General features: G+C 42.1%; 1 protein-coding gene across 1 annotated transcript in view; it reads left to right on the plus strand.

The window, feature by feature from the left end:
• LOC118811474 (cAMP-dependent protein kinase catalytic subunit PRKX-like) overlaps positions 1-16,703 on the plus strand; it is a 44,527-nt gene that overhangs the window by 16,324 nt on the left and 11,500 nt on the right. The window contains exons 5-6 of the mRNA XM_036575706.1: positions 11,503-11,598; positions 14,549-14,606. Of these exons, the coding sequence (XP_036431599.1) occupies positions 11,503-11,598; positions 14,549-14,606 (154 nt within the window). The remainder of the gene's footprint in view (positions 1-11,502; positions 11,599-14,548; positions 14,607-16,703) is intronic.

The raw sequence follows: 16,703 nt of genomic DNA on the forward strand, positions 1-16,703 counted from the left end.
CAGCCGTGATGTTATTGGCGATAACACACTCCTCGAGTGTTCTATTGCTTTTATACAACAGTTAAATAAATAAAGTAATAAATTAATAAACTGGGCCGTGAACGCGGCGTTTAATATGTTTTAATGTTCGCAGTTCCTTCACCAAATTATAGTTCCTTAACGAGCAACTTGTTGCTACGTCAGAGTAACGAGCTCCGCCCACTCGCTGCACAGCCGGCAGTTCGTTCTCCAGCTCCTTGCACTAAATTCCCAAACTGTCATCACCACTGAGCAGCTTTTCAGTCGCCAGCTGTGACAGAAGAACAGCTAAACAACCTGGAATTAGCCAGAAATGAACCCAACACCATTCGCCAAACGTGTAGTCTGATCTTCAGAGTCTGACCAAATCAGACTGAGCCATAAAACTGCCGCAATACCAAGTTCAGCTCAGTTTTGTCAGTTTTTGCCAGATCAGTATTAATGTTGTTTTGTTCCAGCCAGTCTGTAAAGCATCTTACAGCCCATTTAGTTTGGCGAATGGTGTTGGGTTCATTTCTGGCTGATTCCAGGTTGTTCACCTGTTCTTCTGTCTCAGCTGCCGACTGAAAAGCTGCTCAGTGGTGATGACAGTTTGGGAATTTAGTGTCGTCTCATCTTCAGAGTTTGACCAAATCGGCTGTCAGTCAAATGTGATCTCAAAAGTGTCCATTTTCTGTTTGTGGCAAAGTAAGAAGTAAAAACGTTCAAATGGCCTGAGTGATAGCTCATCTGCTGCTGCACAGTTTGTGTTGGTCATCCTCTAGTCCTTCATCAGTGGTCACAGGACGCTGCCCACAGGACGCTGTTGCCTGGATATTTTTGGTTGGTGGACTTTTCTCAGTCCAGCAGTGACACTGAGGTGTTTAAAAACTCCAGCAGCACTGCTGTGTCTGATCCACTCAGACCAGCACAACACACACTAACACACCACCACCATGTCAGTGTTACTGCAGTGCTGAGAAAGATCCACCACCCAAATAGTACCTGCTCTGTGAGGGTCCATGGGGGTCCTGACCACTGAAGAACAGGGTAAAAGGGGGCTAACAAAGTATCAGAGAAACAGATGGACTACAGTCTGTAACTGTAGAACTACAAAGTGCTCCTATATAGTAAGTGGAGCTGATAAAATGGACAATGAGTGTAGAAACAAGGAGGTGGTCAGAATGTTATGCCTGATCTGTGTATTACAAACGTGACATATTTTGAAAACTATATGTAAGTATATTTTCATTATGTAAGGCTGGGGCAGCTCTAACCATCATATTTAATTACAACAGTTGCAATTTTAAGTACCACCATCTTTTATCAGTTTTAGCTAACAGCTAACTGAACAGTCCAGACACCTCAAATAAGTTGGCCACGTTTGTGTACGTATGTTTTGAAGCTACGTTTCCTATCATTAGCATAGTTTACCATTTGTCAGTGGAAAAACGTGGAACTTTGGTGGTAGATTTCTCACAAACCCAATGAATATGATCACAACAAGTCATCCAAGAGGATTAACCCTTTAAAATCCCAGGCTTATCAAATACTAAGGCTTATTATTCAGTAACTTCAGGGACTTCAATGCAAACTGGCTGAGCTATTCTTAAGATATAGAAGTGTATAATAAAACTTTGGGCCTGCTGGTGGGCCCTGGACATTTGAGGGGTTAAATCACATTTAGAAACCATGTTTTTGAGCGCGGGGGGTCTCTAAATTACATTGTGTCTATATTTTCATGCAATAGAATGTGTAAAATAATAAATTTATATCGAGAATTTGTCGGTGTCAGTTGTGGGCTGGTGAACGATCTTTGTCCAAATTATTACTCCACCACATTGCATTGTTCACAGTGACGGGCATCATTAATCCAAGCTAACTGTCCACACTCAGCGTCCAAAGCAAAGAGCCTGGTGATGTAACCGCCACAACAGTATTGCCTCATTGATATCAGACTTCCAGGCAACAGAGGCTGTCACTCGATACAGCGCCAGTCAGCGCAATGCTATTTACTGGGTCCCACTCGTCTGCAGCTGAACAATACTGACTCCAGACTGCATGTGGGGGACGGTTTTCTAGGTCAGCGTATTATTACAACAGGCGTTTTGAAGGGTTTCCATGAAGTTTTAGTGAAAAAACTGTGCCATTCGCCTGTGAGGGTGGGTGCAGTAGCATGGGCATCCACTAGGGGTCAGCATAGGTCTTAAAAACCTTGAGCATCCTCACTGTTTATTCAGGTACCATCAATAGGATCATTTTTACTGCCTCCAACTTTTTTTTTCAAGGAATGTTCTTATAATGATGCAGTAAGATCAGAAATAGAAGTGAACGCTGCCTAGAGGTGCAGACTGAGTTAGAACACTATGTCCAGTTTTAACCACATCCTGGAACTCCAGGCAGTCAAATTTGATGATGTCTGTGCTGATTAGACTATGACTGAGTCTCTTGTTTAGAAAAGGCTAGTAGAAGTTCAGGTGTTACGCTATTCCCCTTTTATTGGAGGGTGTTTCTGCAACCACAGGTCAACTTTTAGGTCCCGACAGTGGAATTTTACATATTGGGTTCACATTTATATCATGAAGCACAGAAAACAGTTTATTAGTGTCATAACACATTTTTACGCAAAGACTTTGTTAATTGTATTGAGCTAATCGAATTTAATAAGCATGTTGTTGATCAAAACACCAGTTAATTCATGCCCCACACCTTGAACTACATGAAAAGAAGTTAATAAATTACAAAATTCCATATTTAATTTGTCTCGTTTTTTCCATTTTCTTCTTATTCTTCTTATTTTTATTCAACATTTTTGGTACGACTTTCATGGGTCACAAAGGATGTCTCTCACACTGCCACTCATAGAGACAATACATACAGATTCACATACATACAGCACACATATATCGACACATCTGAGCAACCTCATCAGACACCATAGCAAAAGCCTACCAACCGAGGATAACTAGGAACAGCCTAGTAACACCTTAGCAACCACCTGGAACACCATAGCAATGGCCTAGTAACACCTTAGCAGTCGCCTGGGATACCATGGCAATGGCCTAGCAACACGTTAGCAACTACGTAGGATACCATAGCAACGGCATAGCAACACCTTAGCAACCACTTGGAATTCCATATCAGCTGTCAAGACAACTTGGTTCATTCATGAACTTTCACTTTGTAGTTTTAGTAATAGTTTTATTATGTTCAGTGTACCTTAATCAAATCAATAATAACAATGTTGTTAAATATATATATTTATTCAACAACATTGTTATTGTTATTATATATATATATATATATATATATAGTATAAAAACATTTATACAGCCAAATGCAAAATTTTCAACACCCAAATTATGTTTTGTAGAATTTGGAAGTAAAATTAAGAACACATCCTCTACAGAGAACACACTTCTGCACATTTCAGTGCACAGTTTCTGTTTATTATTGGACATATTGGAAAAAAAATTAAACATTAAATGTGGCCTGTAAAAAACTTACGGCACGTTTTACATTTAATGTTTTATTTTTTTCCAATATGTTAAAGTCAGCAGATAAACAGAGGAAGTGCACTGAGAAAATCAACAAAACATATAATTTGACTGGTGTTGTTCAAACGTCTGCTTAGGACTGTACCATGAGACCAAATTATCTCAAATAAAGTTTTTACAAAACCAAACAAAGCTACTTTCAGTGGAAGTGGAAGTTAACCAGAGAGCTCTTAAATATAAAAGTGGACATATTCAGCATTTTCTGCATGTCCTTATCTTACAGCTTATAACTAAAGCCTGTTTTGAATTAGACTTCTTAAAACAGCTTCATATTCATGTAAATTTCAGATATATCAGTGTATAAATAAGCTGCTGGTGCTCCTGTAAAAGGCGATAATACTGAAAAACAGTCAAAGTGTCTTTAAGGCTGTTCGATTCCAGACATCTTGGAGTCGACTCCGATTCCAAGTGACGTAAATCGATGGAGTTTACAGAAAAATCTTGATTCCACACAAATAAAACAGAGAAGGACTTAATAGGAAAATAAATAATACAATATTCATTACATTTGACCTCAACAATGACTTGAGTGCTAACACTAGGTAAACTAACCTGACTAATTGGCTGGTCAAGTTGTACCTGATTTTCCACTGTCAGCTCCTTCAGGTGGGCAGATGTTTTGGCACTGGTGGTGCTACTAGTGTCAGTTTTTCATCACTGATGCTACATTTTATGCTTTGGACCTAATTCCCAATTCCCAAATGGCTGGAATTGAAGAATCTATTCATTTTGCCATTGACCTCCAGCCCCACTTTACTGCAGTGGTGTGTGGTTTTGTGGGAAAGGCCTCAAGTCTTGTTTATCTCATTATTTATATAGACTCTGATACTTAAAATTCATTTTTTCTGAGATTCGTTTTCTAAATATTGGATGGCCAAAAGAGCCAATAGTAGCAGAAACACCCTGAAAGTGTTTGTAATATTTCTAGGCCAGTTTTATAACATCCACAGCTGGACCCACAGGGGGATCAATGGACCCACCTCCACAGTGTTTGTGAAACATTAGCAGAACTGCCTTTGTATGCATTTTTGACCATTGAAGAACATCACTGTAAGGTTCTGATCCTCCTGAGCTGGAGGAACCTTGCTAACTTTCGCTCCGGGTGTAAACTGGGTCCTCGTCCAACCTGCTCTGTCCTCGTGGCCTTCGACCTCCTGTTCCTCTCCACAGCCTGCCGTGTGTTCTTTTCACAGGCGGTGCCTGATCTCCCAGCCTCTCTGCTCCCAATTTGGTGTCAGCTTTGGGATGTGGAGTCCTGTTATGGTTGGCCCGTTCTCTTTCTCTTGGCCAGAGCGTGGAGAAGGAAGGAAGCTGGACTTTCTATCGTTTGCCGTTTCCTAAGAGCAAATAAGATGGCCGTCGGGTCAGCCTGGGAACCGTCTACTTCTCTCCATCCAGGGTTTTCATTTATCACTGTCAGACCCCCTCGTTCAGCCGAAGCATGCTGTGCCGGTAGGCTCCTGAAACCGACGCCACCGGATGATGGATCCTCCTTCAGGAATCACGACTTGCTTTACTGCCTTCTGCTGCGAGACGGCAGGCACCATTCCTGACCTGATTCCGCTTAGCGAAATGCAGTTAACCTCTTTTCCATAGTGGAGAAATTACAGCCCGCCGCGTCTCCAGCGCTATAAATCACAGCAGGCTTTGAAGTCACAGCCCCCTCGAGCGAGAGTCCTTTACCCCCGTCCATTCAGGAGATCCCTGAACCTGTCTGGAGGCCCTTAAAAACGCCTGTTTGCTTGTTTTTAATCCCAGGAGTCATTGATATATTCAAACCCTGCAAGCCAGTCGCAGCAGTAGCCATAATGGCTTTTCAGATCTGCCACATTACATAACTGACTAACATCTGGCCCACCTGTATCCCCTCGATTCACCGTGATATCTTACCCTGTTCCTGTCGAGACTGCAGAAAAGCGAGAGCCTTGAAAAGCAGTTTGTCGCTTAAGCTGATGAATTCAGGGCTCGAGTTTCGAAACCCCTCTCCTGTCAGAATGCGATATTTATTTGTTGATGTTGGAAGGACAGCAGCTCCCGCAGTCTTTTATGAGTTATAATGGACGCACACCTCCTAAAGATCTAACCCTGCGCAGCATTTGGAGGTTAAAGGCAGCAGTACACTCCACATGAAAACACTGGGCCTAAATGTGTTCTTGATAAAGGTCCTAAGAAAAAGTCTACGTCAGATTCATGTACAGTTCTCAAGCGCAGAACTGTTCTCTCCTTTGTGCTCTTGAGTGTGTAGAAGATTCTGTTCTTACCTAAGAACAAATCCCAGATAAGAGAACACTGGTGAATGTCAGAATCTTCGTCAAAACTGCGTAAGTGGGTCTTAAGAATGGTTGGAGAATCAGGCCTGATGTTTTGAAGCCAAAAAAAGGCTTTCTGAAACCTCCCCCTGACTGTGATTGGTCCTAATTGCTGTATTGTTCATCTTGAGACCTCCCCCTGACTGTGATTGGTCCTAATCCTAATTTTGTTTAGGTCAGCGCAGAAAAGAAGCTGTTAATCACGTGTGGCTTTGAAGTCACAGCCCCCTCAGTGCACTAGTTTCAGTTCATACAGTGCAGAGCTTAGTAAACCAAACTCCTTGTTTGTTCTGAGACCGCCTCCTGACTGTGATTGGTCCTAATCACTGTATCGTTCATCTTGAGACCTCCCCCTGACTGTGATTGGTCCTAATCACTGTATCGTTCATCTTGAGACCTCCCCCTGACTGTGATTGGTCCTAATCGCTGTATCATTCATTTTGTGACCTCCCCCTGACTGTGATTGGTCCTAATCACTGTATTGTTCATCTTGAGACCTCCCCCTGACTGTGATTGGTCCTAATCGCTGTATCATTCATTTTATGACCTCCCCCTGACTGTGATTGGTCCTAATCGCTGTATCGTTGAATTTGAGACCTCCCCCTGACTGTGATTGGTCCTAATCGCTGTATCGTTCATCTTGAGACCTCCCCCTGACTGTGATTGGTCCTAATCGCTGTATCGTTCAATTTGAGACCTCCCCCTGACTGTGATTGGTCCTAATCGCTGTATTGTTCATCTTGAGACCTCCCCCTGACTGTGATTGGTCCTAATCGCTGTATCGTTCAATTTGAGACCTCCCCCTGACTGTGATTGGTCCTAATCGCTGTATCGTTCATCTTGAGACCTCCCCCTGACTGTGATTGGTCCTAATCGCTGTATCGTTCATCTTGAGACCTCCCCCTGACTGTGATTGGTCCTAATCGCTGTATCGTTCATCTTGAGACCTCCCCCTGACTGTGATTGGTCCTAATCGCTGTATCGTTCATCTTGAGACCTCCCCCTGACTGTGATTGGTCCTAATCACTGTATTGTTCATCTTGAGACCTCCCCCTGACTGTGATTGGTCCTAATCACTTTATTGTTCATCTTGAGACCTCCCCCTGACTGTGATTGGTCCTAATCGCTGTATCGTTCAATTTGAGACCTCCCCCTGACTGTGATTGGTCCTAATCACTGTATCGTTCATCTTGAGACCTCCCCCTGACTGTGATTGGTCCTAATCGCTGTATCGTTCATCTTGAGACCTCCCCCTGACTGTGATTGGTCCTAATCGCTGTATCGTTCATCTTGAGACTTCCCCCTGACAACGATTGGTCCTAATCGCTGTATCGTTCATCTTGAGACCTCCCCCTGACTGTGATTGGTCCTAATCGCTGTATCGTTCATCTTGAGACCTCCCCCTGACTGTGATTGGTCCTAATCACTTTATCGTTCATTTTGAGACCTCCCCCTGACTGTGATTGGTCCTAATCACTGTATCGTTCATCTTGAGACCTCCCCCTGACTGTGATTGGTCCTAATCGCTGTATCGTTCATTTTGAGACCTCCCCCTGACTGTGATTGGTCCTAATTAGTGCTTCGTTTATTCTGAGATGTCCCTGTTTGTCCTGAGTCTTCCTTTCAATCTGATCGATCAGCACAGAAAACCATTAATGACGTTGGCTACTCGAACACTCCAAGTTAACACTTTCTCCACTTAGAAAGAAAGAAAAAAAGCACTACAGAGAGGCGAGCGCTCAAAAACACGTCTCTCCCATTGAAACAACAATAGAGAAAAGACAAAAACACATACACTGTACCCCCCCCACCCCCCACAAATCAAGCCAGGACGTCACATTATCTGGAGTGAGAAAAACCGACACCAGCCAGTGGTGACCCCTCCCCTAGCCTCCTTGACACATCCTGTGCTCAAGTCCATTTGAGGTCATTAAGGCCATTTGTCACTCACTCAGGTCACTCAGGTCACTTGCTGGCTGTGAGTGCTCTAACAGACTTGTTAAACTCTTCAACGTCTACTGTGTTAGATATGCTAATTATTTATGCTAATTCACTGACTAATCTTAGCAGGCCTCTGTTTTGAAGGAGGATGACATGATTTAGCAGTATGCATATGTTTATACATGCTTTATAGAAAGTATAATGACTGTTCAAATTGCTTCAGTTTGGATGTGAACTGACAAAATAACCATTGATGTAAAACTTGATTCTGCTGGGTTGTTTGGAAAAGATCGTTTCCACTGAACCCTTTTGAAATTTAGCACAAACTGTATTAAAATTTAAGTGTTTGCATAATTAAATGGTTAAGATGTAAACAGAGTCGTTCAGAGTGGTTTGGTGTGAAACGCTCTGTTCTAGAGAAACTTAGAGTCAGAACTGTTCACAGTGGTGGTGATAGGAACCAGACATCCACCTCTAAAAGCTCCCTCATTATTACATGAAACAGTTATGAATTCACTGCCTGATGACTGAGACATCACGATAGTTTGAGAAGGTTTTGACCTAAAATATATATTTTTAAAAACACATTTATGATGAAGAGGCACATGCAGGGTGGACTATTTCCCATCATCAACATTCCATATAAACTCAGAAGACTCGTGTAGGTTCACTGGTGGTTCTGGATAGTAAATAAAATGTCTATATCTGTGTTGTAGTCATGGCGACCCCTGGTTCCTATCACCACCACTGTAAAGACATCTGAGTCTCTACAATCAACAGTTTCATACCAGTCTCAAACCACACTATCAAACCACACTGAATGACTTTACATCTCAACCCCTGAATTATGCAGGAAATTCTGAATGATGGGTGTTGTTCCCCTCAAACTGCTTTTTCTAGCTAACCTAAAATGAATACCAAGTTGGCATAACTACAAACTTTTCAAGTTCTTAGAACAAAAGGCAGTACAGTGGGCCTCATTCACCAACCGTTCTTAAGAAGAAATTTACTCTTAAATTCCACTTACACGGTTTTCGCAAAGGTTCTGACATTCTCCAATGTTCTCTTATGTGGGATTTGTTCTGAGGTAAGAACAGGATCTACACACACTCAAGAGCACAAAGGTGAGAACAGTTCTGCGCTTTAAGAACGCGACATGAATCTGACGTCTTTTTCTTAGGATCTTTCTCAAGAACACATTTAAGAACTTAGGAAATACTGGAGAACGAGGACCAAAAGTCTTATGAGGGTAAAACCAAACGTGTGGGACAGTATCATGGTAACGGTGATGGGCCATCCAGGTGCCTTGGCTGTCGTCTCTGACAGATCACTCAGCTTTATTAGGCCTGTCTCATCTGGATTACTGCACATGATCTCACGTCTCACAGCAGTGGGACAAGGCGAGCGGGTGCAGGCGCCATATGTGGCCTGGTTGAGTTGGGTCAAAGCTGAATACACTCATTTAAGACCTTGTGGGAACTTGGGGCCCTGTCCCAAATCCACAGTTTGTGGTGTTGCTTAGGTGCACACTCACATGACGTATTTGTACATTTAGCAAACATGCGCAAAACCACATCTGAACTTTGGGAGAGGTCGTCAGAGTTGACTGCAATCCCCCTTTTGCTCTCATTAACATACAGTCTCCTCTGAAAGTGCTGGAAGGGCAAAGCCGGTTCTTTTGTTTTTGCTGTACCCTAAAGACATTTGAGCTTGAGATCAGAAGATGAATGAGATGATAGATCAGACTCTTAGATTTTATCTCCTGATCTTTACATCTAACTGCATTAAAAAACTTAGCTTTTGCTTGGATCCATCCAGTTTTCAAGTGAGCAAACATACTGGTACATGTGACTGACAGCTGTTTCTTTGTTGCCCAGGTGTGTCCTGTTAGATCAGTAGCTCTGAATGAACTCTTGGTTTAAGCTCTTTGTTTCACCTTTAAAGACTTTGTTTGTTGTTAAAGAGAATAAATCAACACGAAGACCAGAAGAAGAAAAGGGAAAAAGGCAAGCTGAGAAAAGAGGGAAATTTGATCAGGGCTATTGCACAAGTATTGCGTATAGCCTATACAACAATTTGGAATTTCCCAAAAGAAATAGTGAAGTAGCAACAACTAGACATAGAACAGGTCAGCCAAGGAAGACAACAGCAGTTGATGACAGAAACATTGTGAGGGATGTGAAGAAAAACCCAAAAACAGTAGTCAGTGACATCACAGACAACTTCCACAGGGCTGGAAGTTGGATGGCCAGATTGGAATTTGCAACGAAATACAGAGATGAGCCACAAAAGTTCTGGAACAGAGTTTTATGGACTGATGAGACCAAAATTAACCTCTACCAACGTGAGGGAAAGGCCGAAGAGTGGAGAAAGAAAGGATCTGCTCATGATCATAGCTCAGAGGTTAAGCATGGTGGAGGTAGTGTCATGGCTTGGGCTTGGATGGCTGCTTCTGGACAGGGTTCTCTATTCTTTATTGAAGATGTAACTCATGACGATAGTCGAACACTGGCAGTAGAATGTACTGAAGAGCTCAGTGACTTTAAACACGGCACTGTCATAGGATGCCACCTTTGTCACAAGGCGGCTTGTGAGATTTTTTCTCTGCTAGATCTGCCCTGGTCAACTGTAAGTGCTATTATTGTGAAATGGAAACACGAAGCAACAATAGCTCAGCCACAAAGCGGCAGACAGGCAAACTCACAGAGCAAGACTGCTGTAAATAACGCCTATCCTCTGCTACTCACTACAGAGTTCCAAACCACCTCTGGAAGCTACATAAGCACAAGAACTGTGTGTTGGGAGCTTCGTGAAATGGGTTTGCAGGGCTGAGCAGCTGCACACAATCCTAGGATAACTATGTGCAGTACCAGGCGTCGGCTGGAGTGGTGTAAAGCGCCGCCACTGGACTCTGGAGCAGTGGAAACGTGTTCTCTGGAGTGATGAATCAGCTTCTCTATCTGTCAGTCTGATGATGAATCTGGGTTTGGTGGATGTCAGGAAAACGTTACCTACTGGAACGCAGAGCCAACAGTACAGTTTGGTGGAGGAGGGATGATGGGCTGGGCTGTTTTTCAGGGTTTGGGCTCTCAGTTCCAGTGAAGGGTGATGTTGATGCTGCAGCACAAAGACATTTTACACAGTTATCTGCTTCCAGCTTTGTGTCAGCAGTTTGGGGAAGAGCCTTTCCTGTTCCAGCATGACTGAGCCCCTGTGTACAAAGCAGCTCCATAAAGACATGGTTTGGCCAGTTTGGTGTGGAGGAACTCTAGTGGCCTGCACAGCCTGACCTCAACTCCACTGAACACCTTTGGGATGAACTGGAACATCGATTGCGAGCCAGGCCCTCTCGTCCAACATCAGTTCACTTAACCACCCCCCCACACACTCAAACACACACTCTGCTGCTCCCAGACTGGGCATAGTTAGGCAGGACAATGACATTTCCTGTGGAGCAGTGAAGCTCATATCAAATAAGCCTTGTTGTCCATTTGATCAGATTGCGTGAGACAGATAATACCAGGTCTAAACTCTTAATCTACACTAATTCGCTTATTCACTGTAGCAGGGCTTAAGTTGATGGACTGTGGCAGTTCTAATAATGTTTTCTTTATCGTATGTTTTCCTAACCTAAACACATGCTGTGAGCTAATCCGCAGAAGAGAGAGTAAATTTGTGTTTTTGCTCTTTTGATTAAGGTATCCACCGTTCTTTGATGACAATCCCTTTGGTATCTACCAGAAGGTTCTCGCTGCCAAGCTGAACTTCCCTCGCCATCTGGATTTCTATGTAAAGTAAGTAGACATTAACGACATCAACATCCGTTAAAGGGCCAGTATCCTACTTTTTGCTTGCGTTTTACATGTATTCCTGAGGTCCGCTTATATGTGGCTTTGTGTACAGAAGAAATAAAAATAATAATTACATTTTCTGACCTTTCTTTATCCCTTTGAATCAAACAGGCTGTTTTCGTGACTGTGAAGAAAACTGGGCTGAAACACTACTTACAACTTTAGCATGAATGGACAGAGCTAAACTGCTACAGGCCAAAACAGGCCAATCTGTGTAAATGCAAAGCTTTTAGCAAAATTACAGAAACGGTGAACTTAACTGTTTTCGCAGCTTAGTTTCCATATGTGGACTGGGGAGAGAATGGTCTGTTTTATACACCATAACATTGTTTAGATACCACAGCAAATTCTTTCTTCAGAAACAAAAATAAGAGAAATTAGATTTTCTGCACTGCAAAAAATGGTTTATTGGCAAGTGGAGTGGCAACTTAAATCTAGTTGATATAGCTAATATTCTTCATTTTAACAATGTTGTAAGCTCATAATAAGATTATTTATCTTATTTCCTGACATTTTTAACTTATTTTGAATAATTTGGTTAAGCAAAATCATCTCACTGAATTGGCAGAAATATTATTAAGAAATATGCCAGGAGCCAGCAAACTTATCTGCCAACATAGTGAGAGAATTTAACTTAATAATATTACTTAAAACAAGTAAAAACTGTCTAAAAATGTTTTAGAATCATATAATATTTGTACAAGCATCTCAAAATGAGAAATATTATATATTTAGACTGGATTTAGGCTGATTTCTCTTGTAAAGATCATTTTTGCAGTGTGTGATAATCAGAGTTTTGAGATGTAGCTGCAGCAACTATAAGCTTGGTTTATTGTCATTTTTATTAGCATTAGATTTTTAAAGTGACTAAATAATAATGATCAAACTTATTTGTTCAGTATATTTGAAATTCCCTTGACCGTGAGCAAATTCATGCTGGTGAAAGTCTCTCCCTGGCTGCAGCTTAATTAGCCCAGGTTTGGACCACAGGAGGCCGGCCGTGTATTCAGCTGCTCGAAAGGCTGTTCAGCATTTACACTACGACAAACAACAGGTGGTGAAACGACAGATTATTGACTGGCACATGTAGAAGCATTTTCCAAAGCTGGCCAAAGTTCATGGTCTCATCTACCACGTCATATTTAAATTTTAAAATATTGCCTTAATAGTGACCCTAAATAGGTGAGGATGAAGCTGAGTACATACTGGCTGACTCTCCTGTGAACTTAGGAAAGATAACCTCTTCAAAATATCAAGCAATATTTCAGTAATTCAGTAGGTTTAGTAAATCACTTTTGGACTGATTAGGATGCTCAACGATATCGGAACAAATTTTAATTCAGCAGATAACAGGATAACTGTTAAACCAGAATTCCTGCCTCTGTTAAATTGAATATATTATAACATGATATTTAATGTTTTAGCATTTGAAACGTTCCAAAAGTTTCCACTGTGTTGTATCACATTTCCTTTTAACAGCACTTGGTAAAAGATTGGGGACTGAAGACACCAATCGGTCCAGTTTTGTAAGCAGATATTTTTTTTCCGTTCTTCAGTTATACAAGTCTTCAGCCGCACAACCGTTCATAATCCACCACACGGTTTCAATAGGAGACAGACCCTCTGATTATGCCGCCATGCTATTGTAACAAATGCTGAATGTTTCTTGCCATCATCATGTTGAAATAAACATGGACGTCCCTCAAAAGGTAGGCGTCTAAAAGGCAGCATATGTTGCTTCAAAATGTGTATATATCTCTTAGTGTTAACGGTGCTTTTACAGATGTGCAAGTTACCCACTAATACACTGCTATACCACGTCAGACGCTGGCTTTTGAACTTTACTCTGGTAACAGTCTGCATGGTCCTTTGGCCCAGAGAACACGGCATCTATTATTTCTATAAATAATCTGAAAAGTTGACCGGTTAGACCACAACACGTATTTACACTGTGCACGAGTCCATTTCAAATGAGCTTGAGCCCAGAGAACTCGGCGGCGTTTCTGGACGTTGTTGACATACGACTTTCGCTGTGCATACTACAGTCTTAACCTGCATTTGTGGACGCAATGACGAACAGTGTTTATTGACCTCAGTTTATCAAAGTATTTCTGTGCCAGTGTAGTGATCTTCATGTCCGAAACATGCTGGTTTTTAATGCACTGCCATCTAAAGGGGTCAGAGTTCATGGGCATTTAGTTGTGGTTTTTGGCCTTGCTTTTTACACACCGATTTTTCCAGATTTCCTGGATTTTTTTAAAATATTATGCACTGTAGAAGGAGAGATACTTAAAATCCAAATGCCTATTGGACTATTTGTTGATGTTTTTTTTTTACTGAGCCTCAATTCCTTCTTGCTCATAAAGGGCTACACCTTTTCTGGATGCTCCTCATATACTCAAGCATGATTACGTCACCTCTTTGAAATGTTTTCTGAATGTTCATCATGGTTTTTAGTCTCAAATCACACCTGTCCCAAATTTGTTTAGAATCTGTTGCAGGCATCAATTTCAGAATGAGCGTATGAAGTTGAAGATAAAACATTAAATGTCTTGTCTTTGTACTGCTTTCGTTTCAATACAGGTCAGAGTGGATTTAAAACCGCTTTCTGTTTTTATTTACATTTCATATACTGTCCCAACTTTTTTGGAATTGGGTTTCCATCTGTCCACAGGTTTGTGTCTTGGAGTTTTTGACACTTAGAAACACAGATGACTGTAAAACTGCTTTTATATAACAGATGAAGATCTGGAAGTAGATGTGGAGACTGTTAAGGTTCTCATTAACTGGAGTCACCATATAGTCCCTCATTTTTATAGTCGATTTCTGTTTCTGTTTAAATGTCAAGTGAGAGATTAAATTTTTCATGACTTTCTGCATTTGTTCCTTCCAGAGACCTCATCAAGAAGCTCCTTGTTGTGGACAAAACAAAGAGACTTGGAAACCTGAGGGTAAGCAGATTAAACGTCCACTCCAAAGTCCTTTACACACTGAGTGCAGTTTATTTGTGTGTTTTATTCGGACGTCAGTAAATTAACTTGAACATGCACATAACTGATCATGTCACAAACGTGATGGCGAAAACACATTTTATTCGCTCTCTGCTATGAACTTTCATAGGTGCCATGAACTCACTCCACGATTCACTGTTGTCTTTGCCATTGCCCTAGAAGTGGCCAAGCTGGCGAGTCGTCCGTCACCTCATCTGCAACTTTTTGACAAACGTCAAGAATTAGTTTGTTGCTGCCTCGTCTTTAGTCGAGCTGCATCTCCAAAGTCAGCTCAAACTGATTTACTGAGATCTGAGCTCAGAAAAAGCTTGTCAGAAAATTTTTCATTTTTGTGTTGTGTATTTGTATTTTGTTTGAAGTGTTCAAACAGCCTTAACTTCCACATTAGCTGACAGTAGTTAAGTCACCCTCTGTCAGTATTTATCTGATATTATCATTCTTACCATAATAGCATTCAGCCAGAAGTGGAGCGTGTCTTCTGACAGCTCATTACTCTGAGTGGGTATAGCGTAACCATGGAAATGGGTTTAGAGTACATACATAAATGAGTGTAGCGTAACCATGGAAATTGGTGTAGCGTAACCACAGAAATGAGAGTAGCGTAACCATGGACATGAGTGCAGCGTAACCATGGACATGAGTGTAGCGTAACCATGGACATGAGTGCAGCGTAACCATGGACATGAGTGCAGCGTAACCATGGACATGAGTGCAGCGTAACCATGGACATGAGTGCAGCGTAACCATGGACATGAGTGCAGCGTAACCATGGACATGAGTGTAGCGTAACCATGGACATGAGTGCAGCGTAACCATGGACATGAGTGTAGCGTAACCATGGACATGAGTGTGGCATAACCATGGACATGAGTGTGGTGTAACCATGGAAATGGGTGTTGCGTAACCATGGAAATGGGTGTTGCGTAACCATGGAAATGGATGAAACGGAACTACTGAAATCAGTGTAGCGTAATCACAGAAATGAGTGTAGTGTAACAATGGAAATAGGTGTAGCGTAACCATGGAAATGGATTTAGCGTAACCATGGAAATGAGTGTGTCATAACTCTGGAAATGGGTGTAATGTTACCATGGAAATGGGCGTAACCCACTGATCCACATAATGGTGTAGTTGTACTTCAGATACATTTTTATGATCAGCCTGTGTTATTGTTAATAATAATTCTATCATGTGGATTGTGACCGCTGGGCAGTAAGTGTAGACCTGCACTATTTAGGCAAAAACTGGACCCCCCACCTCCCCTTCCCCCAGTGGAAACTACGCCTATGGACAGCACACTCGGTTGCCAAGGGTAACGTTTGGTTCTCCACTACTGGGGGCTTTAAAACGAGAGGTTTTTACTTCGTAACTGACCTGCAGTCCGTGTTAAATGTATGACCTCTGACCTCTGAGCCGCCTCTGATGTCCCTCTTCGTGCGTTTTAATGAGCCCCACCGTCCCGCAGGCCAGCGCCACTTAACCCTTTACGGCTCTGCGGGCGGCGGCATGGAATGTTACAAGGTGTCCAGAACGAAAGGTTTCCTTTCGAGTCGTCGCCAAGTTCGGCTCCATGAGGGGCTTCATAAAGCTCAGCTTGGAACCACCCTGAGTGAATAGTAGCCACAGACGGGGTCAAAGGTTACGAGACACAGCCTTGAAGAACCTGGACTGCAGGCTGTTTATTGGTACTCTTTCAATTTCCAGCACTTGCAGAGTGAATAACTAACTTTGGCTGTTGTCTGATATACAACCCCAGTTGGGACGCTGTGCAAAATGTAAATAAAAACAAAATATAATGATGTGCAAATCATTTAAACCCATGGCGCTGGTGACGTGCACATCTGTGAAGGCTCCGTTAATGCTGATTGATATATACATGTTTTGGCAACATACGCTGCCATCCAGACGACGTCTTTTTCAGGGAAGGCTTTGCTTATTTTAGCAAGACAATGTAAAACCACATTCTGTATGTATTACAGCAGCATTGCTCTGTATTAAAAGAGTCTGGGTGCTGAACTGACCTGCCTGCAGTCCAGA

This window comes from Colossoma macropomum, unplaced genomic scaffold (assembly GCF_904425465.1).
Source record: "Colossoma macropomum unplaced genomic scaffold, Colossoma_macropomum, whole genome shotgun sequence".
NCBI classification, from domain to species: domain Eukaryota; kingdom Metazoa; phylum Chordata; class Actinopteri; order Characiformes; family Serrasalmidae; genus Colossoma; species Colossoma macropomum.